This window comes from Theobroma cacao, chromosome 4 (assembly GCF_000208745.1).
Source record: "Theobroma cacao cultivar B97-61/B2 chromosome 4, Criollo_cocoa_genome_V2, whole genome shotgun sequence".
NCBI classification, from domain to species: domain Eukaryota; kingdom Viridiplantae; phylum Streptophyta; class Magnoliopsida; order Malvales; family Malvaceae; genus Theobroma; species Theobroma cacao.
Genome location: NC_030853.1, coordinates 27,074,059 through 27,098,583, shown reverse-complemented (window position 1 = coordinate 27,098,583; position 24,525 = coordinate 27,074,059). Strand labels below are relative to the sequence as shown.

Below are 24,525 nucleotides of genomic sequence, written 5' to 3'. Positions count from 1 at the left end.
TTTATTATTGATCACTTGTTAAGCTGCCTTGACTTTTTGAGCAGCTAATCTATTGCCAATGGCATTGGTTTCCTTGTCCGAGCCATTCTTTGACATGCCAAAGGGAGTTTTTAGTAGTTACAGCCTTAAATTAACAATGACATTGATCGGCCGCTAAAACTAATAAATTAACCTTTCAAAAACAAAAAACTTTTTGGTTTAGCGGAAGAATTACTTGTAAAAGTTCATGATGATCACCTCATGATTTATTTTGGTTGTCCTAAGGTTAAGGCTTCATGAATTTTTATATCTTTGGATTTGCTTTTTAAAATTACTTGATTTTGACTATTAGGATATTATATTTCTCATAGTATAAAATGTTATTTCACAAAAAACATATTACCATTCGGAGAGAGTAACGGTAGCAAGTAAAATGAATAATATAGTTATATCATGCAAACAATAATGAACTGAAAGTAACTCAAAAATCAGAATAAGTGATATTGTTCAGAAACTACTTTTGCTATTGGGATGTTTTGCAGAACTTAACTTATTAGCTTAGATTTGGAAATAGTTAAAGAGAATTTCCTCTCAACAGTTTTTTTAAGTACAAGTGCTTTACAAAAACAAATCTAATTACACCACTAATAGTCATTCGTTACAAAAGGTTACTATTCTCAATGGCACGTGACAAGATTCTTGTAATTATTATGTACATAAAGAATGGAAATAGTCGCGAGGCAATTGGAACAAAGTTTATTAAAGCAAATACCTTTAATGAGGAATTTCAGTAAAGAATCCGCAATCAAAGACAATGTCCCATATCACAACAGAATGCGCTTTAAATTTCTTGAAAAAGAGAAGGGTCATATATAATATCACCTCATCAGAATCACTCCACAGTAAATAAGCTAGTAATACAAGCTTGTATTACACATTTACGTCGTGAGGAAGAACTACTTCTTCTCTCTTTAATTTTCATGTTGGTTTATGCCTTTAAATTATTTATCTGTTATAGCTATGGTTACAACAATGCTATGTGGCTTGTTGCTTTAAATTATTCTGAAATCATTTTGAAATTTTCAGCCTTCTGAACCATTTCAATTACAAATGGGGCATTCTTTATGATTGCATCTTCTATCTCACTTCCTACTTTGTAGACTAAAACTTAGGAGTACCGGAAACGCTCCCCATTTTTCCAATTTCAGTTTGAACAACGTTATCCAAGAGAAGGGTTTTTCAATCTTTGAAACTTGTTATTTTATTCAGTTTGAAAGGGGCAAACTGATTCATTTTTTTTTTTATTAAAAACATGATCACTTGTCATGCATGACGCAGGCCTATTGTATATTGCATGGAGCAATCATATCCGTAACATGGTAGTTACTGGATTAAGTAATTTATCTGATCCAACTATGTGACAGATTGCATGACTTTTACAATAAGAAATGCAAAATTATCAGCTGAAAGAGTCTAAACTGATATCAGAAACATTTAGAAAAGAGTAAGAGTTGCTTTCATTGACATTGTTTTGGAACTTCAAACTTATTGCCCAAGCTAGAACTGCCGTTTGATCTGTATGAATTGACTTGGGCCTTGCAACTGGCCCCGCATCCCATATCGCAATGGTAGAAGTGAAGCTACATGGATTTTGGGCTAGTCCATTTAGTCACGGAGTGATCTGGGCACTAAAACTGAAAGAGATAAACTACGAATATGTAGAAGAAGACCTTCCCAACAAGAGTGAATTGCTGTTAAAGTACAATCCTGTTTACAAGAAGAAACCTGTCCTCGTTCATGATGGCAAACCAATCGCCGAGTCACTGGTCATCCTTGAATACATTGAAGAAACATGGCCCCAGAATCCCCTGCTGCCACAAGATGTCTATGAGAGGGCCATAGCTCGGTTTTGGATCAAATTTGGAGAAGAAATGGTTACCCTCATACTTCACTGAAATTCAACTTTTTCATCTTGATTCTTAATTTTCATTTAGAATCTATTCTAGTTTATTGTTTTTGGTTTACCTCATGCCACAGAATAACTAAATATTTTGATGATCCAGGGTCCTACCGTAGTTTCTCTATTCCAAACTACTGGAGAGGAGCGAGAGAAAGCAAGAAAGCAACTAGTTCAAAAGCTGAAAATCTTAGAAGAGCATGCCCTTGGGGATAAGAAATTTTCTGGTGGCGAGGCTATAAACTTAGTTGACATTGAATTTGGAGTGCTTGCTCACTGGGTGGAGGGGATGGAAGAAGTGATGGGACTGCAATTGTTGAAGCCAGGCACCCTACCCCAATTGCGCCAATGGATTAAGAATTTTAAGGAAGTTGCTGTGATCAAAGAAAATCTTCCTGACAAAGCAAAACTGCTGGCCCATATGAAAGTGGTTAGAGAATTGTTTGTTTTTAACGTCTCAGGTTAACCCTTGTAATATAATGTAACTATATTTGAATATCCTCCTTGTCCTTCGGAATTTTGGATAGCTATAAAATAATAGCAAGAATTTTGGATAGCATATATATAAATATATATAGACATTTTGTGTTTTTGCCTGTCCATCGATGCAGCATTTTAAGGATGTTCCTATCGAATTTTGCTTTTGTTTCATTTTGTTCTGTGTTGGATTTATGCTTAGTTCATACTTTTGCGTGTGAAATTGTATTAAAAAGAATCTCAGTAAACAAACCTTATGAAATAATAACTAAGGGCTCATTTAGTTTTATAGAATGTTGTATATGTTTTATCTCCACCTTTACATTGTAAATAAATGGTAAATGTCTATCAAAAAATAAAATTATGAATGAAATAAGGATAATAACTAAATTTGAAAATCCTTAATTTTTTTCTTTTTTATATGAAATGAAAAATAATTAAAAAATCAATATTTTCAACTACAATTGGATTGTTTTTTGCTATTTTAAATTTAGTTATTTACCTTATCTTATTAATCACAATTAGAAAGTAAAAATGAAAATTAAAAATATGGAAGTAATTTTTAAAATTAGATTAATGACTTTTATATCAAAATAGAGAATTAGTTTCAAAACAGCAAAAATCATAAAGAGACAAACAGGAACATGATGAACCTTCTAAGAGCGGGTTTGATTAGCAAATATCATTTGTTTATGTCGATAATTAAATATTGAGATTAAGGGGCAGTTGGTATATAAATAATTAAATAAGGCAATGGTCCATTTGAACTTTGTTTTATTCATTCTAAGAGGCAGGATATCGAAATCTTCATGCAAATGTATATTATAAAAACAATATTCTTTATCTTCAAAGTCAAATTATTACTGCATTATCTAGTTCATGTTTTCCATACACTGTAAATTAATCAGAATCATCAACTCTTCAAATTAGGGCCTACAATATTATATCAAATTTCAACCTGACCTTGATTTCCTCAAATTCCCAGCTAGTTCCTCATAGAAAACATGTGGCCTACGAGGTATTCTATGGGTATACAAATGAAGGGTCACTTTCATGGTTATTAATTTCTAAATTGAAACTTATTGTCCAAGCATTTGATCCATTATATTGACTTTGGCCTGGCAACAAACTTTGCATCTTGAGCTCATCAAAGAAATGGCAGAAGTGAAGCTACACGGATTCTGGGCTAGTCCTTTTAGTCAGAGAGTGATTTGGGCATTGAAAATCAAAGGTGTAGACTACGAATACATAGAGGAAGACCTTTCTAACAAGAGTGAACTGCTGTTGAAGTACAATCCTGTTTACAAGAAGATCCCTGTCCTTGTCCATGGCGGCAAGCCGATTGCTGAGTCCCTTGTCATCCTTGAATACATCGAAGAAACCTGGCCGGAGAATCCATTGCTCCCAAGTGATCCTTATGAGAGAGCCATGGCTCGATTTTGGATTCAATTCGTAGCAGACAAGGTGATTTTGACTCTTTCATTATCTCCATTGAGGCATTGACCTATCATTCTTTTCTTTTATGTTATTGTTAAGAATTATCAAACTTTACAATGATCGTAGAGTCCGGTTTTCCGTGCATTTTTTCTATCAACCGGTGGAGAGGAGCAAGAGAAAGCAGCAAGGGAATTGTTGGAAGTGCTGAAAATTATAGAAGAGAAAGCTCTTGGGGAGAAGCAGTTTTTCGGTGGTGATACCATTAATTTAGTGGACATCTCCTACGGAGTGCTGGCCTATTGGCTCAAGATCATGCAAGAAATAATTGGCGTTAAGGTGCTGGAACCAAACACCTTGCCTCGACTGCATGAATGGGCTCAAAATTTCATGGAAGTTGCTGTCATCAAAGAAACAATCCCTGATCGTGATAAACTGTTGGCTCATATCAGAGGCGTGAGGGAGAAGAGGGTTGCTGAACAGTTTAACAAATAGCATAAAAAGGCTTCACACTAGCTAGCCTTCTGGAAAATTGATTTTCCTAAACTTGGCAGCTTGGGATGCTTATCTAAAGCTATATATATATGTAATCTGCTTAGTTATGCTATGTTGTATTAATTAAGCATCAAATAATTGAATTCTATTGTCTAAAAGCAGAACTTTTTTGGTTTTATGGGAGGATTAATTTTACAAGCCCATGATGATCAGGAAAGAAATGGGTATTTTTGGAATTTAAGAAAGGGAGGCCATGAAAGCTGGGAATTTTAAGCTGGTTCTGTTTCGTTAGAACAAAGAGAGACAGAGAGAGAGAGAAATTTTGAGAAAAATAAGGAGGACCAAATTAAAGAATGTTTTTTCTTTCTTCTAAATAATTGTGATGGTTTTACTTATGCCATGTTAGGGCACCGGTTAAGAAAATGACAAATGTCATAATGGTTAATACTAGTTAGTTTTTTAATTTTTTATTAAGTGTTTTGTAACTTATTTGATTTTAAATAAAAATATAAGACTTTGATTGTATTTTTTTTTTCAATGGAGAAGTTGTAATATTAAATTGAAATCATCATAAGAAAACATATTTCCATCATATCATATAATAATAAATTTTTAACTCCCGCTAGAGAAGTATTATGAGCAACATAAGAAACATCAAAAGANTTTCAATGGAGAAGTTGTAATATTAAATTGAAATCATCATAAGAAAACATATTTCCATCATATCATATAATAATAAATTTTTAACTCCCGCTAGAGAAGTATTATGAGCAACATAAGAAACATCAAAGAATTAAATAAAAAATTAAAAACATATTTGATTTTTGACATAATATTCAAATAAGCTTATAAATTATTTAAAAAAATTAAATAAACCCTTATTCTTTTATTGTATTCAATCAAAATTTGTATTTTTATTTTTTATCAAATAAGTCTTTATAACAAATGATTAATTAATTATCATTAATTAAAATACCTATTATCATTCTATTACCACATAGCTTTAACATGGCATTAATACAAATAGTAAAAAATATCATATGAACATGTTATTATATCAAATTAGTATGTCACATCATCATCAATTATAATATATCAGTATATCACACCATTATCAATTATGATATGTTAGCATGATACATCAGTACCACGCGATATAAAATAATAAGTGACATTTTGACTAAGTTAATTATTAGTCATAAATATTTATTTGACTCAAAATAAAAGTACAATGACTTATTAGGCTTAGAATAAAAGTATAAAAACTTAATTGAATGTAATAAAAGTATAAAGACTTATTTGAAGTTTACTGAATAGTTTAAAGACTTTTTTAAATATCATACCTTAGATTATTGTTTTTATAATTTAAAAACTTTTTCAAATATTATGATCTTTGTCTTAAAAGTGATATTGATCCTACATTATCCAGTTCATGTTTTCCATATATCTTCACTGTAAACTAATTAAATCGTGAACTCTTCAAATTAGGGCTTAAGATATCATTTCAAATTTCAAGCACTTCCTAGCTATTTCCCCACTAAAAACATCTTGCGCAAGATATAGAGATTTTTAATGTTTGGGGGCTTTGATATCATGTTATGAACAAATTTATCATAAAGATGAAAACAGCGTGTGTTATGTGTATATGTATATATGTTAAATGTGTCAATACATGGACAACTGGTGTTGTGACAAAAAATATTAATATGGTGGGATGCGTGAAACAAAAATTGTTGATGTCCAAGGTGACTTTGACATGATGTTACCAAAAGATTTATTATAAAGGTGAATAAAGTATAGTTTAACTGTATTATTATCTTTATCAATTGATATTGATTAAAAGAAGGCGAAGGAAACAAATAAAATAAAAATTTGGTGAGACCATCAGGTCCAAAATATTGTAGATTGAAAAAATATGAGTTAGATTGAGCTAGTCCATTTTTTACATAGGCCATCAAAATTTCAGCTCAGCCCAACCCTCACTAATCCATGAGTCAAGTTAGGCCAGCCTACTAATTTTTTTAAAAAAATATTCATTTTCATAATTTTACTTAACAAACTTTTTATCAATAAAATTATTTTATGATTTAATCTATAAATTGAATAATAAAAACATATTACAAACAAATAAATTACACCAAACATAAATTAGCAAATAAATTATATCAAAGGTAAATAAAATTTCAATCTTTAACATAAATTACAATCTCGTAAACATAAGTACATAACTAAATAAATAAAAACTTCAAGACTCATTTATGTCTTCCTCAATTTTCATTCTTAAGTAAAACATTTAAATCTTATTTGAATGGTAATAATGTCTCAAAGTTTGAATTATTATTATTTAATATTCATTGCCATAAAAGAAAAAGAGACAGTGAGTTTCAATTTCAACTAAAACTATTAATTTGACAAGTAAAAGTTAAAGATATTGAAATATATAAAATAAATAATAATATTAATAACTAAATTATTAATTTTATATAACTAAATATATAAAATTATTAATTTAATTTTTTTCTTCTATCCTGGAGGCTAGCCCACATCAGCCTTTAGTCTTATTCAACTGTTAAAACGTGGGGCATGAGGACTTCCCAGAAGGTTCTCTTTTGACTCGAAAGGTTACAAACTCCGTTAATTCAGATACGTCATGGATGATGCAAGATAAACCATGTAGGACAATCGAATTTCATATCCTGCCCAATGGAAACTAAAGTGACCTCGGTGCTACTGCTAACTAACTGAGGCCTAAGACACATAATTTCTACTCGTTATTTGTTTCACTAGGTAATATCCATAAAATGAGTAGATTGCATAGAGAAAATTCAGAACATAGATTCTGGGACAATGGTGTCATTTAGAAGCAAGTGTCATCTCCCTGCGGCGCTTGAAGAAAGCAAACATCTCGTCACGATCGGGGAGGTTTTCTTTGATTATTGGAACTTGCTTGAAATTCTTGATCCATGTTTGCAAACGAGGGAAATTGCCAGCTTCAAGTAGCTTCACTCCTGTTACATCTTCAATAACTGGTAACCAGTAGGCAAGTTGTCCAAAAGCAATATCCACCATGTTAATCTTGTCTCCCCCAAAGAATTTCTTCTCTCCTAGTGCATGCTCTTCAATGGTTTTTAGCATTTCCAAGCTGTCCTTAACCGCCTTCTCGTGTTCTTCACCGTTGGTCCTGAAAACCATCCAGATTGCTGGACTCTGTAAGAATCAAAGATGCAATAATAAATTATCAATAACAATTAAGTAGATCTTGTACAATTCAGATTAATGAAATGAAAATTAGGAATAGCATATGCTCCAAACCCATGTCTAGAAGGCAAAAGATTTACCTTTTCATCGGCAAATTTGATCCAGAAACGAGCAATGGCTTTGTCATAGGGATAACTTGGTAGCAAGGAATTTTGTGGCCAAATCTCTTCGATGTATTCAAGAATGATCATGGACTCACAAATTGGCTTTCCACGATGAAGGAGTACTGGTATTTTCTTGTGAACTGGATTATACTGGAGAAGCAAGGGACTCTTGTTGGCTAGATCTTCTTCTATGAATTCATATGCTATGCCTTTCAGTTTCAGGGCCCAAACCACTCTATAATAAAAAGGACTAGGCCATGCAGCAAGCAGCTTCACTTCAGCCATGTGAGTGAGATCAAGTATTCAGATTCTTGATCAATCTGAAATTCTGATAACGGTGAGGCATTGCACGCCTTCTAAAAGTCAATTTATAGAGAATAATGAAGTGCACCAACTCAAACAGTCAGCTTAAACATTTTTAATATTTTTCGGTTAATCCATGGTTGAATTCCAAAACGGGTTGTCCTTTTCGAAACCCTCCATATATTTTATAGTGGGAAATTGGGAAAGAAGATTAGTCCTGTAGTGGAACTGGTCAATAGTCAAAGAAAACGAAATGATTATATTATTTCTGGCGTAGGTGAAATCTGCCTATTTACTGCCCTTTATGTATAAATATTGCTTAGAAAATTTAGCTCCTTAATTCTTGGCTTTAATTAGAAGGTGAAATTGGGTAAATGTGGGCAAGATCATCTAAATGGAATTCAAATATGAAATCCCAAACAAAACAACTCAGTTGAGATCTCAGAAATTAATTGAAGGGAAAATCATCTAATATTTGACTGGCCGATTCTCTTTATCCGTTTTTGGACACTAATATGGTGCTATGATTCGTTCAAGGCATATACCTCATTATTCTATTTCTATCTCATGAGAAAATGACCAGCTCATCACAAATGAACACTCTCGATTTCGACTACAACAATTATATAAAACCATTTTTATTTATTCGATTTTGTCTTGGAATTTAGCACTTGCCGATTCTTTGATTACTATAAAATTTGACTAGCTAGAGATGCGCAAGGCCATTGCCCATTCTGATTGATCTCTCAAACATGGAACAAGTGCAACTGCTTGGAATGTGGCTCAGTCCTTACAGTTACAGGGTCATTTGGGCTCTGAAACTGGAAGGCATAGCATATGAATACATAGAAGAAGATCTCTCCAATAAGAGTCCTTTGCTTCTCCAATGTAACCCGGTTCACAAGAAGATACCCGTGCTAATTCATAGTGGAAAACCGATTTGCGAGTCCTCGGTTATTCTTGAATACATTGAAGAGATATGGCCCCAGAATTCCTTGCTGCCATGTGATCCATATGAGAGAGCCATCGCCAGGTTTTGGATCAAATTTGCTGATGATAAGGTTTCCATAACAAAATAGTTCTAACAGAAAAACGTTACCATTTTTATTTTTATTGATAGTTTGTTTAATTTGACGTCGCCTTTTGATTCTAGCAGGGTCCAATAGTATGGAAAATTTGTGGAACTAGAGGCGAAGAACGACAGAAAGTAATTGAGGAGAGCTTGGAAATGCTAAAAACCATAGAAGAACATGGCCTTGGAGACAAGAAATTCTTCGGAGGAGACAAGATTAGCATGGTGGACATAGCCTTTGGCGGACTCGCCTACTGGCCTGGAGTCATTGAAAAAATACTAGGCAGAAATCTACTGGAAGCCCACAAGTTTCCTCGCCTGCACGCATGGACCAAGAATTTCAAGGAAGTCCCCGAAATCAAAGAAAACCTCCCTGATTTTGGTCGTTTGTTAAAGCGAGAGACATAGATTTTCATTATCCATCGGAACATGTACCAAAAAGAAAAAATAAAAAGTTATCTGCTGGAACTTGGCTCTACTTTTACTGGTAGATGTACTTTCTTTAATTACCCAATGTCCATTTTGTTTACCCTGATTGATCTCAAACAGAGTAGAGGTTAAGTATTTAACATATAATCTTACCTCCCTCCAAAAACCATCCATCAAATATTTGTTCAGCCACCAATATTGAATTTGCATATTGTTGACTTTTTTGACTCTTGACTTCAACTACTGGAATTGTCGAAGTACTCTTTGAATCCATTCATTTATTATAATTCAATTGGAGAGCCTTTTGCTATTTTAAGTTATAGGTCCAAGTACCAAAAGAAGAAAAGAAAGAAAGAAAGAACTCAACTGATATCTCAAACATGGCTGAAGCAAAGCTGCTTGGAACTTGGGTTAGTCCTTACACTTACAGAGTCAAATGGGCTTTGAAATTGAAAGGCATAGCATTTGACTATGTAGAAGAAGATCTCTGCAATAAGAGTTCCTTGCTTCTCCAACACAATCCATTTCACAAGAGAGTACCAGTTTTCTTTCATGGTGGGAAATCCCTATGCGAGTCTTTGATTATTCTTGAATACATTGAAGAGATATGGCCACAAAATTCTTTGCTGCCTAGTAATCCTTATGAGAGAGCCATGGCTCGATTTTGGATTAAATTTGCTGAAGATAAGGTACAGTTCTTCATCACTTATAAGGTTTCTGGTCATCTAGTAAGAGAACAGGGACCTCTAACTTTTCTTGGCAAAAGAAATTTCTAACTTGATGAAATGTTTCCATTCTTTGGTTCTTTACAGGGTCCAGTAATGTGGATGGTTGGTCAAGGGCAGGAGAAAGCAGAGAAATATAGCTTGGAAATGCTAAAAATGGTTGAAGAACAAGCACTTGGTGAGAAGAAATTTTTTGGTGGGGACACGATTAACATGGTGGATATTGTCTTTGGACTTGCTCATTGGTTGGGAGGGGAGAAACTACTTGAAGCTCATAAGCTCCACCGCCTGCAGGCATGGCTCAGAAATTTCAAGCAAGTTCCTGTCATCACAGAAAACCTCCCTGACCTTGATGAGATGTTTGCTTACTTAAGGCGTCAAAGGGAAATGTCTCCGGTAGCTAAATGATATATAAAGGAGAAGTCGAATGAAAGGGGCCCAAGAAGGTGGGGTGTGCACTTTGAACAGAAAATATATCTAGATAATTTTGTTTGTAAAAACTCATGTCTCTGGGAATTTAGCTTTGTGTAGTCATACTTTAGTTTATCTTTCTCTATCTCCATCAGGGCTGATGTAAAAGTGCAAAATGTACAATCTTTGACCCTGTGAGTCTGTTTTTTGCTCAGTATTGGAAGCTCAAGATCTTTTGTTCTGATCCAGCCAGAGTATTGGAGGAATTTGCCCATACATGTTTGGGTGTAGTGTCCAATACCTTGTTCTTTTATTGTGATTCTGTAGGTGGAACTTCTTCACTCCCCACAGATTAATGAAAGCCCCTAAATAATTTTTTTTAAAAAAAAGATGTTAGTAGCGTAATCCAGTTTAATATCAATTAAACATATTAATACAGAATAAGTCTCTTATCAATTAACGTAATCCAGTTTTCTATTCTTTCTTCATTAATAATTGACAAGATGAAGGATCTGGTGAAGTTTCCTTGGACTCAAATACAAAACCAATTAATTAAGCTTGCATCATGTATGACATATCCATATATAGCTGAACAACACAATTCAAAGCATGTGATACAATAAAATTAAACCCACTCGTTTCAAGAACTTTAGTCATATATATTAAAAATTGATAGATCCACTTTTGAAGTCAAGTCTCCATCTTTTCTTAAACATTTAGTACTTCCTTCAGGTCAATTTTTTATTTTTTAAACTTAAGCTTTACTTTTATGATTTGGAATTGGTTACCTTGGTGTAGACTTTGACCTCTAATCATTATTATAAAATTACTTTGAAGGCATCCAGGATCTACCAGATTGATTGATCTCTCCATCATGGCTGTCGTGAAATTGTTTGGAGCTTGGACTAGTCCATATTTTTACAGAGTAATTTGGGCTCTGAAACTAAAAGGCATACCCTATGAATACATAGAAGAAGATCTCCTTAATAAGAGCCCCTTGCTTCTTCAGTATAACCCAGTTCATAAGAAGATTCCTGTGCTTGTTCATGATGGAAAACCAATATGTGAGTCCACCATTATCCTTCAATATATTGAAGAGATATGGCCACAACCTTCCTTGCTGCCAAGTGATCCCTACGAGAGAGCAATGGCTCGTTTTTGGATTAAATTTGCTGATGATAAGCTAATTCTTCTTGCTTTGGTGCATATGATTTTTCATTGTTTAAGCTTTCAGATTTCTTTGGTTAGATTAGATGTATATGATATTGTAGGGTGCTAGCTAATATTGTAAAATGCAGTCAGGATATTGGACTTCTTATGTTAAAAAACTTAAAAAAATGTTCCATTTTTGTTGATCATTGTTTAGTGACATCCATATTATCTCAGGTACTGGCAGAGTCCCTCAATCTCAAAGATGTATCGAGCCAGCGGCGAAGAGCAAGAGAAGGCAGTAAAGGACATCTTGGAAATGTTAGAAACCATTGACGACCATGGCTTGATCGGAGGGAAGAAATTCTTTGGGGAGACAAGATTAGCATGGTGGACATGGCATTTGGTGGAGTTGCTCACTGGCTGGGAGTTATTGAAGATGCAGCAGGGCTAAAAATATTTGAAGCACACAAGTTCCCTTGTTTGCAGTCATGGATCCAAAATTTCAAGGAAGTTCCTATAATTAAAGAAAACCTCCCTGATCGTGATAAGCTGTTTGCTTTATTAAAGCGTCGCAGAGAGATGTTGCTGGCATCTAAATGAAACTAGCATCAGGAACGTTGCCTTTTAATACTCTATGTTTCATTTATCATGTTATGGATATTAGCAAAATGAGACACTGGTATCTCTCTGCCTTGATTACCTGTTGGTCATACACTTCATAGGTTTATGTTCTTTCAATTTTCATATTAGTTCCTTCATTTAGTCAAAAAAATAAGGATAAGGTATTTTTTTAAAAATAAATTTATTAATTTTTAAAATAAATGCTCTGTCTTAAGAATACAAACATAGTTAATAAAAATTATGAAATAACTAAAATATTATTTTTTATTAAATTAAAAAATTATTATATTCTTAAAAAATAAAAAACACTGAACGATACTCTCCAGCTCACCAAGAAAGGAGAGCACCGGCCAAGGGAGGAGGTGGAAGGAGACATCGGAGCTCCCAAGGGAGCACCTAGTGCTCCCCAGATGGGGAGCCCGATGCTCCCTTAGGAAGCTCCGATCGGGCTTCCCATTTGGGGAGCACCAGGTGCTTCCTTGGGATCCCCGATGCCCCCTTAAGGAGCTCCAATCTACCACATGGGGAGTTTTTTTTTTAATTAATAAAAAATATAATAATTATTATAAAAATTAATCAAAAATACAATTATCTTTTTACTTAAGCCACCTTAACAAATTAACGAAAATATTAACGATTGATTAACTGTTAGACTTATATGTCCAATAAAAAAAAATTTAGATAAAATATCTATTTTGAAAACTAATTAAAATGTTGATCAAAATTTAAAAAATAAAAATATTTTATCCAAAAAATAAACATTTCTTCTATATCTGATAAAAAAGTCAACTTTTTTTGGCATACAAAATAACTTTAACCAATATTTCTTGTAAATTTTTTTTTGAGTGATAATTTCAAAATTAAATTTTGAAAAAAAATTTAATTTCACACAATTTCTTAAAAAATTATAATCAAAGTTAATTAAATTTAACTTTAAAGAAATGCAAAACCAACATTCAATTTGGAACAAAAGGAGAAAATGAATGAACAAATGCATTTCATTGCATTGTGATATCATACAGCTTAAAACATATTTATTAAAAAAATTATAATAATCAGATAAACACTTAAAAACAAGAACAGTAACACCAATTTTTGGAATGAAACTTTTAATGAGGACATGGTCCAAACCGTATACATAGATGGATATTGCATCGAAGGCCTTTCCTTATGGCCAGATGCATCCAAGGCTTGAAGAAGCCTTGGCCTTAACACCGTCAAGACAACAAAATCAACTGTTTAAATTTCTAACGCATTATTGTCTTCTCTCAAATAATTGACAATTAGATTATTGCCAATCAATGCTAATTTGATTCGAGATAAACTCATTTTCCTTCTATTATAAAGAATGGGTTGTATAATTTGACTCAAAATATACAAATCACGACCTCCCTCTCATCACCAAAACAAGGGAAGGCAAACCCGAAAAAGGCCGATGCAAGTATAGACCTCGCTTGACAACATATCTGGATTCAGTATGAAAGACGCTTGTTGGTTCTTCGTCTTGCTGGCCCACCAGGAAAGAGCTTCATAATCCACCCTAATACTCTTTCCACCACCTACGAGGAAAATAAAAAGTTATTAGAGTTTAATGTTTTTGTTCTTCGGAACTCCTCAATATTTCTGATATCTGAAGTTTTTAGCGATGATTAGATTAACAATGATACAAAGGCTCAGTCCTCACACCAAAGAAAACATAATACTACCATTAACCAATTATCTTAGATTAACAATTAATGATACATGGTCATGCTACTATAAGAGAGAGCGAGAGAAGTGGTACCTCATCACCCTCATCAGCATATGGAGTATTATCATGCATTATTCGAAACTCAGGTTGTCTAGCTGGCATATGCTCACTTGCCATATTTTGGGCTGTCAGAAGCTCTAATCTTTGAGTTTGAGCTTCAAGTTTCCTCGACAACTCCATGTTCAACTCCTTCATTCATCAACAATAATAATTAGAACAAGCTCTAAAGAAAGGAACCTTGATTAATAAAGATGTTCTTCAATTCCACATATCTAGTTGAAAATTTATCTTTTAGAGATATCTGTAAAGCCTGAGACAGCACCTAGCAGTAAGACCAAAATGAGACTGATACTAACACTTGAATTTTGACATGTCTAGTTCAGGTAAATTACCTTCAGCTTTGAACTTTGAGATAACTCAGATGACAAAGCTTGTGTCAGTTCTTCTTTCTCCAATGTCAACTGCAAGAAAAGGTCCTCTAATGATCATGACAGGTATATCTAGGCACCAACTTCAACAACTTAATTTCTCAATTGAAAAAGGAGAAAACCATATTAAAAACCCACAAGAAGATCTGAATCATGGAACAGAAGCTACCTCAGAAATTAGAGAATTGATGTTTTCAATCATTCTAATTTGATCAGGAGGTATATAAACAGAAGAAGCTTCAAATTGTCCATCTTCAAGCAGCAAGCTCAAACTAGAGGCATCATTAGTGTTATTCATTTCCCTGTCATCAGAAGCAGTGTCCGTGCTTGCTGCAAAAGTTCAGTAACTAGACTCAACACTCAATTAAGGACCATGCAAAATCAAAGAAACTTTAAGAAACCATTGTCATTTTACATTGCTTATCAGGCTTCTCATAATTGCTTTAAAGCACTGGCAGCTTGTCAATATGCAGTGCAATGCTTGTCATGCATTCAATTTCCTTACATGTAGCTCAAACTCAAAGTTTCAGTTAAGGATGTTATTATTAGTCTCGCACAAGTACTTTTAGTTTTTCATAAGTTTTTCCTTATATGTACAGCTATACAGGATGATATGCTTATATCAAACAGTACTTTGAAGCGACTGACTTCTGTCTGAAACAAGTATATTCCGAAATTGAAGAGTTGAGGTATTTTATCCATCATCCTAATACTACCTAATCTGAATCTTCCACAAGACCAAATGCTTCCAATAAAGACTCATTAGTGAGCATCTAGTATATGAAGATATTTATACTTCTTTTCACATACATAAATATTAAATTCAGACTCATGTGACAAGCAAAGGTCCTGAAAGGAACACTAACAAAATACCGCACCCAGTAGCCCAGTTACTTCACAATTTACAGAAAAATGGAATTGTGATGCTGGACTCTTGGGCAGAGACAGTAATTTATTATTTTAATTATGTTTTAATAAAATAAAAATCTGATAGTTATCCTTGAGATTTTCTCAAAGATCATAAGAAAATTAAAGGGCACTTTTTGCAATACCCTAGATCATTATGCATCAATAAGTGATTTCTTAACCAAATTACCTGGCGACTCATATTTGGCATTTAAAAGTAATATCCCAACATCTGCCCTTGTGCTTTAACACACACCAGCATGACCTAAACCTAAAGGGCATCAAGGCATGCATCAAACTAGTGATCTGTACCTTTAACTTTAAGATTATGTAAATTATAATACTATACCCAATTTCATGCAACCAAACCACCTCTCTATGACATACCATACAAGAAATTCCAGAGACATTGTAGACCAGCAAGAAGGGTTTTTGGTCTTTACATCTCACTAAGTTTCAATAAGTCTACTCAACTTGCAAGGGTAGACTACTATTAAGTAAAAGTTGACCTTGCAAAAAATTCATGCAACTCTGACCAAGAATATGTTGGAATCGGGAACAAGCTTAGTAGCCTCCTACAGTATGCAACTGGATTTTGGTCCAGTAAAATAAGACATGGCAATTTATGTATGCAGCAACTGGAAAAGAGATACCATTACCAAGATCTTCTGTTGAAGTTGACATGTCCTTCTTACTAGCAGGAGTCTTAATAACATCTATAGACTTTCCACTCGCAGACGCTTTACGTAGCTTAGACTGCAGTACCTTCTTCTCTGTGTAAATGAATAAGAAAAAGACATAGTAAACATATGACTAATATAGAAAACAAATATAGAAACTTCGATATAAATATATATCATAAAAACAAACACACCTGATATTAGCATACTTACCTTCTTGAAGAGCTTCAATAGTTGACTGAAAATCCTGACGCTCTTTCTCTAGGCTTGACAGTTTCTTTCTGCAAGATTCAGAAGGCATAAGAAGTTCTAAAATTATTAGAGTACTTAATTTGAAAATATATTCAAATGAAGTCTAACCCATGTTAATATCATAGAAAGTGGAAGAAACAAAATCAACCCCACCTCCAACTTCATTTTCAAAATTCTTTTTTTCCAACAAGATTAACTGTAAATAAATTTTCTATTCATGTGGCACTTGACAACAATAATTTGCATGGCAAATGCAGCAGAATTTAATACCCAAAAAAAGGTAGTGTAAAGGTATAGTACTTAAGAGAAAAAAAAAATCCAAACATACTGAGGATCAGCTCTCCAATTATTACTAACCAAAGAATGATCTGAGGTAAAATGACATAGAGCATAATGAGATCCTAAGTGCACATAAAACTGACTTTCTAATATCATCTATGATGATTTCAGTGCATTTACTAAAAACTTAAGATTCACTTTTAATTTTCTTATTTCTTGTTTTTCCTTTTACTTTTTGCATAGATATGTCATGATAACTTAGTAAAACTTTAATTGAATAAATATTTCTTAGACAATCTAAGCACCAGTTTAATAATGGCAACAATAACCTCCTTTAATTCTCTACCAGGGAATTATGCATGAGCATTACAATCTAGAAGTTACTTTTGAATGCAGAATGTGTATATAAGCAGAGAACTATGGAGAATAATAAGAATTCTACTCAAGCTGAACATATAGATCACAAGTCCTTTGGAATCAAAGAAAAATTAAAGCATACTTGAAAGAAGAGATTTCAGCCTGTGAGTTCTCCAATTGCCTCTCCAATTTTAGCTCATTTGACCTTAATCTAAGTGCCTACAAAAAGGATTTAAAAAACATTTAAATCTAGCAGGTGCCATAGAAACACATTCAATGGAAGAGGAGATAATCCAAAAGCTAATAGTATCATCTAAAACAAGCAAATTAACAACATTAAGTCAATATGAAAAAAGAAAAGAGAGCATTCAAGTTAAACTGGCACTTTAAAAACCTTTAAGCTTACATGCCTAAAACACACCTTTAATGTGTAGCACATATTACAACCATGCATATTAAACACAGGATGATTTGCCAATCTCTTGGCAAAATTACCTAAAGAGGTAGAAGTTTTATAATATATAGAATGATATTAAGAAAAGGAAGAAAACCTTCACCCATTAAAATAATTTGCTACCTTCTCTTCCAAACCAATGACTTCAGAAGCCAATATATTGGCACGTTCATCAGCAGCATTGCATTCCAGTCGTGCATTTGCATATTCCATTTTAAAGGAGTCAAGTTCCGCCTGCAAACATCAAACATCAGACATATCAAGAAAAATAACAAAAGATTACGCTGAAATAAAATGTCAAAAACTTTAAAATGAAATTTTGTGGCTTCTAAAGCTCCCCACTGATTCAAACAACATGAAACAAAGAACACAAAAAATAATGCAGACGGCAAACATACTACATGGCATTTTATAATACAGCAAAAACCCCTGAGCTGCATCCTATGCACCATTCTTTTGCAACCAAAGGACTTGCAGAACTATACACTAAACAACCCAATGAGCAGAACTACAACACCAAATGCAGTTTATCAGCCATCATGTACGACAACGAGGTGAAATCCAGGAGCAATAGACAACCTCCATGTGGATCATTTTTATAGATTAAAAGTAAAATAGATATCTCTTCAAACAAAAAAATGTTACTCATCTTCCTCCTCTGATGAGGAATAATGCCCATCAAAACATAGCTATAAAATCTCTCCATAAATCTCAAATTCTCAGCACACCCCTGCCCAATATCAACCATGAAATTTATTTCGAATTGGGGAACTTATTAAATGCTGTTTTGAACCTTGCCAGAGGAAAAAGCAGTATAGCAGCATCGGTAGCATTGTAGCATCAAGTGAGGAGAGAATCTCAGTAATTTCAGTGTTCTTTTCACTACATTTTCTGGTTAACATGTCTGACTAAAAATGCAATGAAGAAAGCAGTAGATTTTGAATTTTCAGATAAAAGTTTATCAAAGAATAAACAAGGCTGAAATCCATGTGCATATGTGCACGCATGAAACACACCACACAGACACCCCCACATCAACTATATGATATAAATGACACGATATGCAGCCACGCAAGATTAAATTATTTCAGTGAACAACTTAAGCTGATTAGCAGTACCCTAAACTATAACAAAATATTACCAGTTGGGCCTTGATTTCTTCCTGTAACTTCTCCATGTCAGATTTAAGCTGGTTGACAACACTTCTCTGGGGAGGAAAAATATGTCAATAGATAATAAATAGATTTTAAAAAGGAATCAAAATCGTAATTGGAGGCAATTAAATGAGACGGAGTGCCCTTCAGATAAGAAACATTAAAAACTAAGAAACAAACTAAAGAAAGTTTCCAAAGAATAGAGTCATTTTCCATATTGTTTTAAGATTTTCAATCTCTTTCACGAGCATGCAGAAATGTTTTCAAAATTACAATCTCTTTTCCTATGTCCAAAAAAAGCTGATTGTTAGGGGGCTTTCATGCACGGAAACTTTTGAAGACGAAAAGCAGATTTTTTTTTTTTAAAGTAGTTGTTTTATTGATTGTGCCCAGCAGCTAGTATGCACTCCCACAGTCTTAGACTATGATTCTAAGACTTTTGGTGGCATAAAAACTCTAGCTTGGACATTTAAAAATCACTGTACACTTGCCTCATGACATAGCTGCAGAACTAAGCATGAAGAAGAAAAGCAGATTTAAGTTATCAGTATATATATATCCCAGTAAACTACAACACTGCCAATATAATATCTGCTGTTTATAATTATGTAAAGGGCAAAGATGAAGTAGATCCCCATTATAGCCTAAACAAAAGCATTAGACAACTGTCCATAATATGCTAGTGATGCCGTATATATCAAACAAACCTGTTGATTATAACTATCTGTCAAGGATGAATTTTCAGCAGCCAAAGATTCGGCTAATGTACGTGAGGCCTCAAGAGCTCGTTGCAGTGAAAACTTTTCCTGAGTCAAATCTTCAATATGCTGCAGAATAAAAGCAATATATAGATAAACAAGTCAAAACAAGATATCCAGGAAAAAGTCAATAAACAACTCCAACATGATAAATAACATATGAAAAATTAAATTTTTCTACATCAAAAGATATGTGTGAGTACGTGCGTATTAAAAACTTCAAACATAGAAGGAAGTTGGCTTTTTGGAAATCTTGCACCAGATATTACTATTTGCTCGTCTCTAAGAAACCAACATGCCATTAGTCTTCAAATATGAAACAGTGCAAAACAAGTAAAATCCTCAGGAGGCTACTCCTCCTTGCCTTTTGATATACAAACATACCAATCCTCCAACCTAACCACACCTGACTCCGGCATGCACCCCACAGATACCAGACATTACTATTTGGTCGTCTCTAAGAAACCAACATGTCATTAGTCTTCAAATCTGAAACAGTGCATCATAAGTGAAATCCTCAGGAGGCCACTCCTTGCCTTTTGATATACAAACCAATCCTCCAATCTAACCACACCTTACTCCAACAAGCACCCCACAGATACAAGACGGTGTTTAGGATGCAAATATACTTATCTACTGTTTCACCATAAAGGAACAATAAATCAAAAAGAATCAGCCTCATCCTCAATTAAGCTCTAAACTTCCCACCAGGATTTGTCACCTCCAAGAGCAGCATTGGATACTTAAGCACATTAGCCCGATAACCAGAGGCCCTTTTTATTTTGCATTCTAGAGACCCACAAACCTTTCTTCTCCAGTATATTTCATGTCTAACAATTCACAAAAAAATAAATCCACATTTCTAAGGCATCAAAATGTGCACTGCACAAAATGTATGTCCATGTAATTAACAAACTCATTCTTACAGGCACTAAACAGTATAATTCAGGCAAGGGATGAACCAGAAAACAGAAGAATATCACAAAGCTGGTAAGAGTGGCACCGATAGGAAACTCAACAAGAAAAAATATGAGTACCTGTTCCAAAGCAGCAAAGTCCTCATTCTGTTTGGTTGAGTAGAACTCATGCTTCTTATCCAAGGTATTCACATTAGTAACATTAAGTCGCAAGAGGTCACCATTATTACTGGCAGGAACTGAAAAATTACCAGAATACTCATTGGCACCAGGAAAATCGGGATATCCTAGCTTGGAGAAAGTTCCCATAGTTTCACCTTCGGTTGATGGTTTCTCAAAAGGGGATGATCCTAGGGCACTGATGCTGCTAAGTTGTGAACTATGGGAAGCAATTGCACTCTTTGTAGGTTCATTATGTTGAAAATGAGAACCGGAAGAAGCTCTGGATACATTAAGAGAATCAAGGAAAGATGGACGAGATCTCCTAGAACTAGAATCATTTGTGACTGAATGCAGTGGCATGTGACTAGAGGAACTTCTGGCATCAAAAGTAAACACTGAAGATCCAGATGTTTGCATGGTTGGAGCATGCACATTCGGAAAACCACTGGCTGAACTGCTAAATTTTCTTTCCCCAAAATCATAAATCATAGGTTCTCTAAATTCTGCACTGCCTTGAAAGTTCTGCCCAACTTCAGGGACAGACTTTGTTGCACCCGAGGTAGATTCAGTAGAGTCTATGATTAAACCACAGAACACATGATACTGGTCAGTTCCATAGAACAAGAAAATTATAAATAACAACATAAAATTGAAACCCTGGTCATTAGAAGCAAGTATATTCAGCACAAGAGCTCATAAATTCAACATTAACTTCATAGAAAGAAGATAGCACATGGTTATTACCAAGCAAGCTGCCTTCACTGGCCTTACTTTGCAGTGAACTTTGTGGAGATATTTTAGTAACAGAATCTTCAGAAGAATTACGATTTACAACTGTAGAAAACTTCATTGAACCATCATCTTCTTTTGACTTGGGTTCTTGAAAGTCATTACTCATATGTTTTATCTGTACGCTATTATTAAACAACGGCCCACCATTCCATGAAGCACCATATTTCTCATTTTCTTGACTATTTGCATGCATGTGCACTTCTGTAGACGACGAATTATAATCATTTGCTAAAAAAGATGGGATAGCAAGTGTATCATTTGAGTAAGCTCGCTGACTTTCAAGGGAAACTTCAGTTGTTTTGTTGTTGTTGTTGTTATTGTTAATTATATTTACGGAAGAGGGATCAGGTCCATCAGATGTACCAGCACCATTTGAGTCAGTGATTCGCACATTTTCAGTTTCTAATTGATGTTTATCATTTAAGCTAATGTCTGAAGCCTGAGTTTGGGTGGTAGATGCTGCCTTCTTGGCTCTCTCAGCTGCTTTTTTCTTACGAAATTCCTCAAGCTGCAAGATGGAAGGAGGTATTAATTGTAAAAGCACATGATATGTAAACCTGACAAGTTGTTCGTTCTTTTTTAAATTTCCATTTATGTAAAAACATGTAACTGAAACTTTTATTGAGAGCATAAATCCAGAATAAAAATTATAAAAAATTCAATCAAACAACAGGATAAATTAGGAGGATATTAACTTACCAGACTACGCAATACAGTCAAGCATTCAGAATTAAACATACAACAGTAGAATGTAATTTCCTTTACTTTTGCGGAACCAATCATTAAAAAAAATTAATGAAAACGAAAAATTTGGTTAAACAGCATCGACAGAAAAGCATGACCTGAACAACAGAAGAAGAACTCTAAACAACCAGAAATGCTCCAACTCATGCATCACTCAGGAAAAAAAGCATAGCAGCAATTTTAAACTCCAACACTATCACTTACATAACTCAGATGAACTGTTCATTTGAAATAATTAGTCTCAAGTTTCAGGCAAGCAATTCTTGCTTTGGTATAGCATCAGAAGAAGCTTCTTCATCCTTTCTAGCTTGAATACAAACCCTAGCATAGCTCTCCATTCAAATGTAATGACACAAATAAGCTCTCAAATCTAATTTAAGGGCAAAAACTAAAACCCTAGCCTATTATCTTTTTTAGCGCCAATGGCATTACCTTACATGATTACAAAGAAAATATTTAAGGCATTACAGCAGTGCAACTTCCCAAAGGTCTAATCTAACAAAATAATTGATTCCATATACCCTCAATTCCAGCTATGATGGACCAAAAAATCGCTAAAACAATGTAAATACTACAGATCATATCTGAGAATACCAAAATAAACTTTTAATTCTAGTCCTAGTTTGAAATTGACATCCTAAATCAGTGACCAGATATACCAAAAATCCAAGTGCAATCTATGATGCTTGCACCCGAAATTTAGTTATAACAAACTCCATTGCAAACAACCATTTAAAAATTTACAATAATAAAACCGTAAAATTTAATGAGTCACAGATTCAATTACCAAATCGATTAATCATATTTCAAAACAGAAACAACTAAAAGAAAAATATCAAAATAAATCAATAAAGGAAAAACAATGAACAATAACAATAACGTACCCTACGCTTCCCAGCTTCTAAATGCTCTTGTTTCCGCGAACTAGGCAAGACCTGAGCGGACGCCATTTCCCAAAAACCCCGTCAAAATCTCGTCAATCTAACGATTCTAACTCCCAATTCTTACCCCCATTAATTCACAAAAGGAATGCCAATCAAAAACAACAAAAATTAAGATTAAGAAATTATCGAGTTCACCGACAAAGATTCCACAAAGAAAATCCCCCAAGAATTGAGATTCGAAGCAGATCAATAGACACGAGAGTCGATAAATGAGCGAGAAATATAGGAAAGAATTAGTAACGGTAGGGTGAATTTGAAAATTTTTGATATTAAAAAGAAAACCCTAAAATGAAATGAAATAAATTGAAACAAAATAATGAAAGGAGGCGGGAGGACCGATCAGATCGGAGAAAGAAGGAAGGAGAGCTGTTTTTCTTCGTTGGAAGCGTGGGAAAATATATTAAAATTCTTTTTTTTTTCTGTTTTCGACAGATCTCCCTGCTTCTTTTTTTTTTTTTTTTGAGATTTTCTATATTTTTCAAAATTATATAGTAAGTTGTTTGAAGTGAAATTTTTGGGTGGGATCAATGCGATAAAGTTACTCCTTAATGTATGAAAGAATGTACTACCTCATGTTTCTGAGGTTGACACGTTTTAACTAGGTGTGTTGGTATCTTCGTGACTTGGGTGGACCATGAACTTGGACCCTTCCTATTTTTCGGCTTTTTTTTGTTTTTTATCGTGATTGTTTCGCACTTTTGCTTAAAGATTTAACAGCAAAGAAAAAACGAAAGCAAATGAGTATCTAATATAATGACATGAAGATATGATATCTTTCGCTCTGCATATCGTAATCGTATCAACATCACATCAGTGTGTTATGTTTAATGTAAATTTATAATAAAATTTTTAATTAATAATAATTAATTAATTTTTAATTATAAAAAAATTATTTAATTTAAAATAAATATATAAAAATTTGATTAAATATAAGAGAAAAACCAAAATTTATTTAAATTCTATTAAATAATTTAAAAAAATTTTAAAGTGTTACATTTTCATTAAGGTTGAAGATCTATTATCCACATTGGAATTTCTTTACACTAAAAAATTAAGGTTGTTGGTTTTGCAATGAAAAATAAAAAGCTAATAATAGATTGGTAAAACTTGCGAGCCATTTAAGAAAATAGAAATAAATTATTATTTTTTATTATATTAAATTTAATTTTATATTTTTATTTTGAATTAAATAAATTTTTATATTTTTATTTTGAATTAAATAAATTTTTATAATTAATGATTAATTTAATCAAATTACTATGAAACAATACGGGTAAAGGAGAAAATTAGGAATAAATAACTTGGACACCTTGCTTTTGTTTCGTTCAAAAATGGACAAAAGTGAGAAACAAGAGTCCAGGATGAAGTGAACTTTAAATCAAATTTCCAGGAGGTAGCTTTGAAGCTACTGATGAAGCTGCGCTGAAACAGAGCCATCTCCCTCATGCGTCTCATATAGGCCAACATTCGCACAGTTTGAGAGACGTTTTGTTTGATGACTGGAACTTCCATGAAATTCTAACTCACTCCA

The 24,525-nt window shown here is 33.6% G+C and overlaps 6 protein-coding genes and 1 pseudogene across 8 annotated transcripts; 5 read left to right on the top strand and 2 right to left on the bottom strand.

The window, feature by feature from the left end:
• LOC18602851 (probable glutathione S-transferase) lies at positions 1,419–2,402 on the top strand. Its single transcript, XM_018119107.1, has 2 exons — positions 1,419–1,913; positions 2,043–2,402. Exons 1-2 carry the CDS (start codon positions 1,605–1,607, stop codon positions 2,400–2,402), a joined length of 669 nt encoding a protein of 222 aa, XP_017974596.1. The 5' UTR covers positions 1,419–1,604.
• LOC18602850 (probable glutathione S-transferase) lies at positions 3,504–4,520 on the top strand. Its single transcript, XM_007034478.2, has 2 exons — positions 3,504–3,877; positions 3,977–4,520. Exons 1-2 carry the CDS (start codon positions 3,569–3,571, stop codon positions 4,340–4,342), a joined length of 675 nt encoding a protein of 224 aa, XP_007034540.2. The 5' UTR covers positions 3,504–3,568; the 3' UTR covers positions 4,343–4,520.
• Positions 7,001–8,074, bottom strand: LOC18602849 (probable glutathione S-transferase). The gene is made up of 2 exons (XM_007034477.2): positions 7,681–8,074; positions 7,001–7,549 (listed from the first exon to the last, which is right to left on the bottom strand). Exons 1-2 carry the CDS (start codon positions 7,987–7,989, stop codon positions 7,196–7,198), a joined length of 663 nt encoding a protein of 220 aa, XP_007034539.2. The 5' UTR covers positions 7,990–8,074; the 3' UTR covers positions 7,001–7,195.
• LOC18602848 (probable glutathione S-transferase) lies at positions 8,757–9,771 on the top strand. 2 transcript variants are annotated; one of them, XM_018119378.1, is made up of 2 exons: positions 8,757–9,068; positions 9,164–9,771. In XM_018119378.1, exons 1-2 carry the CDS (start codon positions 8,760–8,762, stop codon positions 9,485–9,487), a joined length of 633 nt encoding a protein of 210 aa, XP_017974867.1. In that variant the 5' UTR covers positions 8,757–8,759; the 3' UTR covers positions 9,488–9,771. The 2 variants fall into 2 exon arrangements, with proteins under 2 accessions (XP_017974867.1, XP_017974866.1); XM_018119377.1 differs by having other exon boundaries at positions 8,760–9,068; positions 9,161–9,771.
• Positions 9,847–10,886, top strand: LOC18602847 (probable glutathione S-transferase). Its single transcript, XM_007034475.2, has 2 exons — positions 9,847–10,197; positions 10,321–10,886. Exons 1-2 carry the CDS (start codon positions 9,889–9,891, stop codon positions 10,639–10,641), a joined length of 630 nt encoding a protein of 209 aa, XP_007034537.2. The 5' UTR covers positions 9,847–9,888; the 3' UTR covers positions 10,642–10,886.
• Positions 11,519–12,495, top strand: LOC18602846 (annotated as a pseudogene).
• Positions 13,451–23,449, bottom strand: LOC18602845 (rho GTPase-activating protein gacHH). 2 transcript variants are annotated; one of them, XM_018119374.1, is made up of 13 exons: positions 22,935–23,449; positions 21,259–21,814; positions 20,473–21,089; positions 19,385–19,504; positions 18,665–18,730; positions 17,647–17,757; positions 17,212–17,288; positions 16,395–16,462; positions 16,155–16,274; positions 14,765–14,925; positions 14,560–14,628; positions 14,201–14,356; positions 13,451–13,976 (listed from the first exon to the last, which is right to left on the bottom strand). In XM_018119374.1, exons 1-13 carry the CDS (start codon positions 22,998–23,000, stop codon positions 13,890–13,892), a joined length of 2,274 nt encoding a protein of 757 aa, XP_017974863.1. In that variant the 5' UTR covers positions 23,001–23,449; the 3' UTR covers positions 13,451–13,889. The 2 variants fall into 2 exon arrangements, with proteins under 2 accessions (XP_017974863.1, XP_007034535.2); XM_007034473.2 differs by having other exon boundaries at positions 16,161–16,274.

Excerpts from the sequence above, each read along its gene's own strand:
- LOC18602849 (XM_007034477.2), bottom strand. The coding sequence starts at position 7,989 with ATGGCTGAAGTGAAGCTGCTTGCTGCATGGCCTAGTCCTTTTTATTAT. Across the intron at positions 7,550-7,680 it reads TCAAATTTGCCGATGAAAAG|AGTCCAGCAATCTGGATGGT; the intron begins GTAAATCTTTTG and ends TGATTCTTACAG.
- LOC18602845 (XM_018119374.1), bottom strand. The coding sequence starts at position 23,000 with ATGGCGTCCGCTCAGGTCTTGCCTAGTTCGCGGAAACAAGAGCATTTA. Across the intron at positions 21,090-21,258 it reads CAGTGAAGGCAGCTTGCTTG|ACTCTACTGAATCTACCTCG; the intron begins GTAATAACCATG and ends GTTTAATCATAG. Across the intron at positions 18,731-19,384 it reads CAGATAGTTATAATCAACAG|AGAAGTGTTGTCAACCAGCT; the intron begins GTTTGTTTGATA and ends TTTCCTCCCCAG.
- LOC18602851 (XM_018119107.1), top strand. The coding sequence starts at position 1,605 with ATGGTAGAAGTGAAGCTACATGGATTTTGGGCTAGTCCATTTAGTCAC. Across the intron at positions 1,914-2,042 it reads TCAAATTTGGAGAAGAAATG|GGTCCTACCGTAGTTTCTCT; the intron begins GTTACCCTCATA and ends TTGATGATCCAG.
- LOC18602847 (XM_007034475.2), top strand. The coding sequence starts at position 9,889 with ATGGCTGAAGCAAAGCTGCTTGGAACTTGGGTTAGTCCTTACACTTAC. Across the intron at positions 10,198-10,320 it reads TTAAATTTGCTGAAGATAAG|GGTCCAGTAATGTGGATGGT; the intron begins GTACAGTTCTTC and ends GGTTCTTTACAG.
- LOC18602850 (XM_007034478.2), top strand. The coding sequence starts at position 3,569 with ATGGCAGAAGTGAAGCTACACGGATTCTGGGCTAGTCCTTTTAGTCAG. Across the intron at positions 3,878-3,976 it reads TTCAATTCGTAGCAGACAAG|AGTCCGGTTTTCCGTGCATT; the intron begins GTGATTTTGACT and ends CAATGATCGTAG.
- LOC18602848 (XM_018119377.1), top strand. The coding sequence starts at position 8,760 with ATGGAACAAGTGCAACTGCTTGGAATGTGGCTCAGTCCTTACAGTTAC. Across the intron at positions 9,069-9,160 it reads TCAAATTTGCTGATGATAAG|CAGGGTCCAATAGTATGGAA; the intron begins GTTTCCATAACA and ends TTTTGATTCTAG.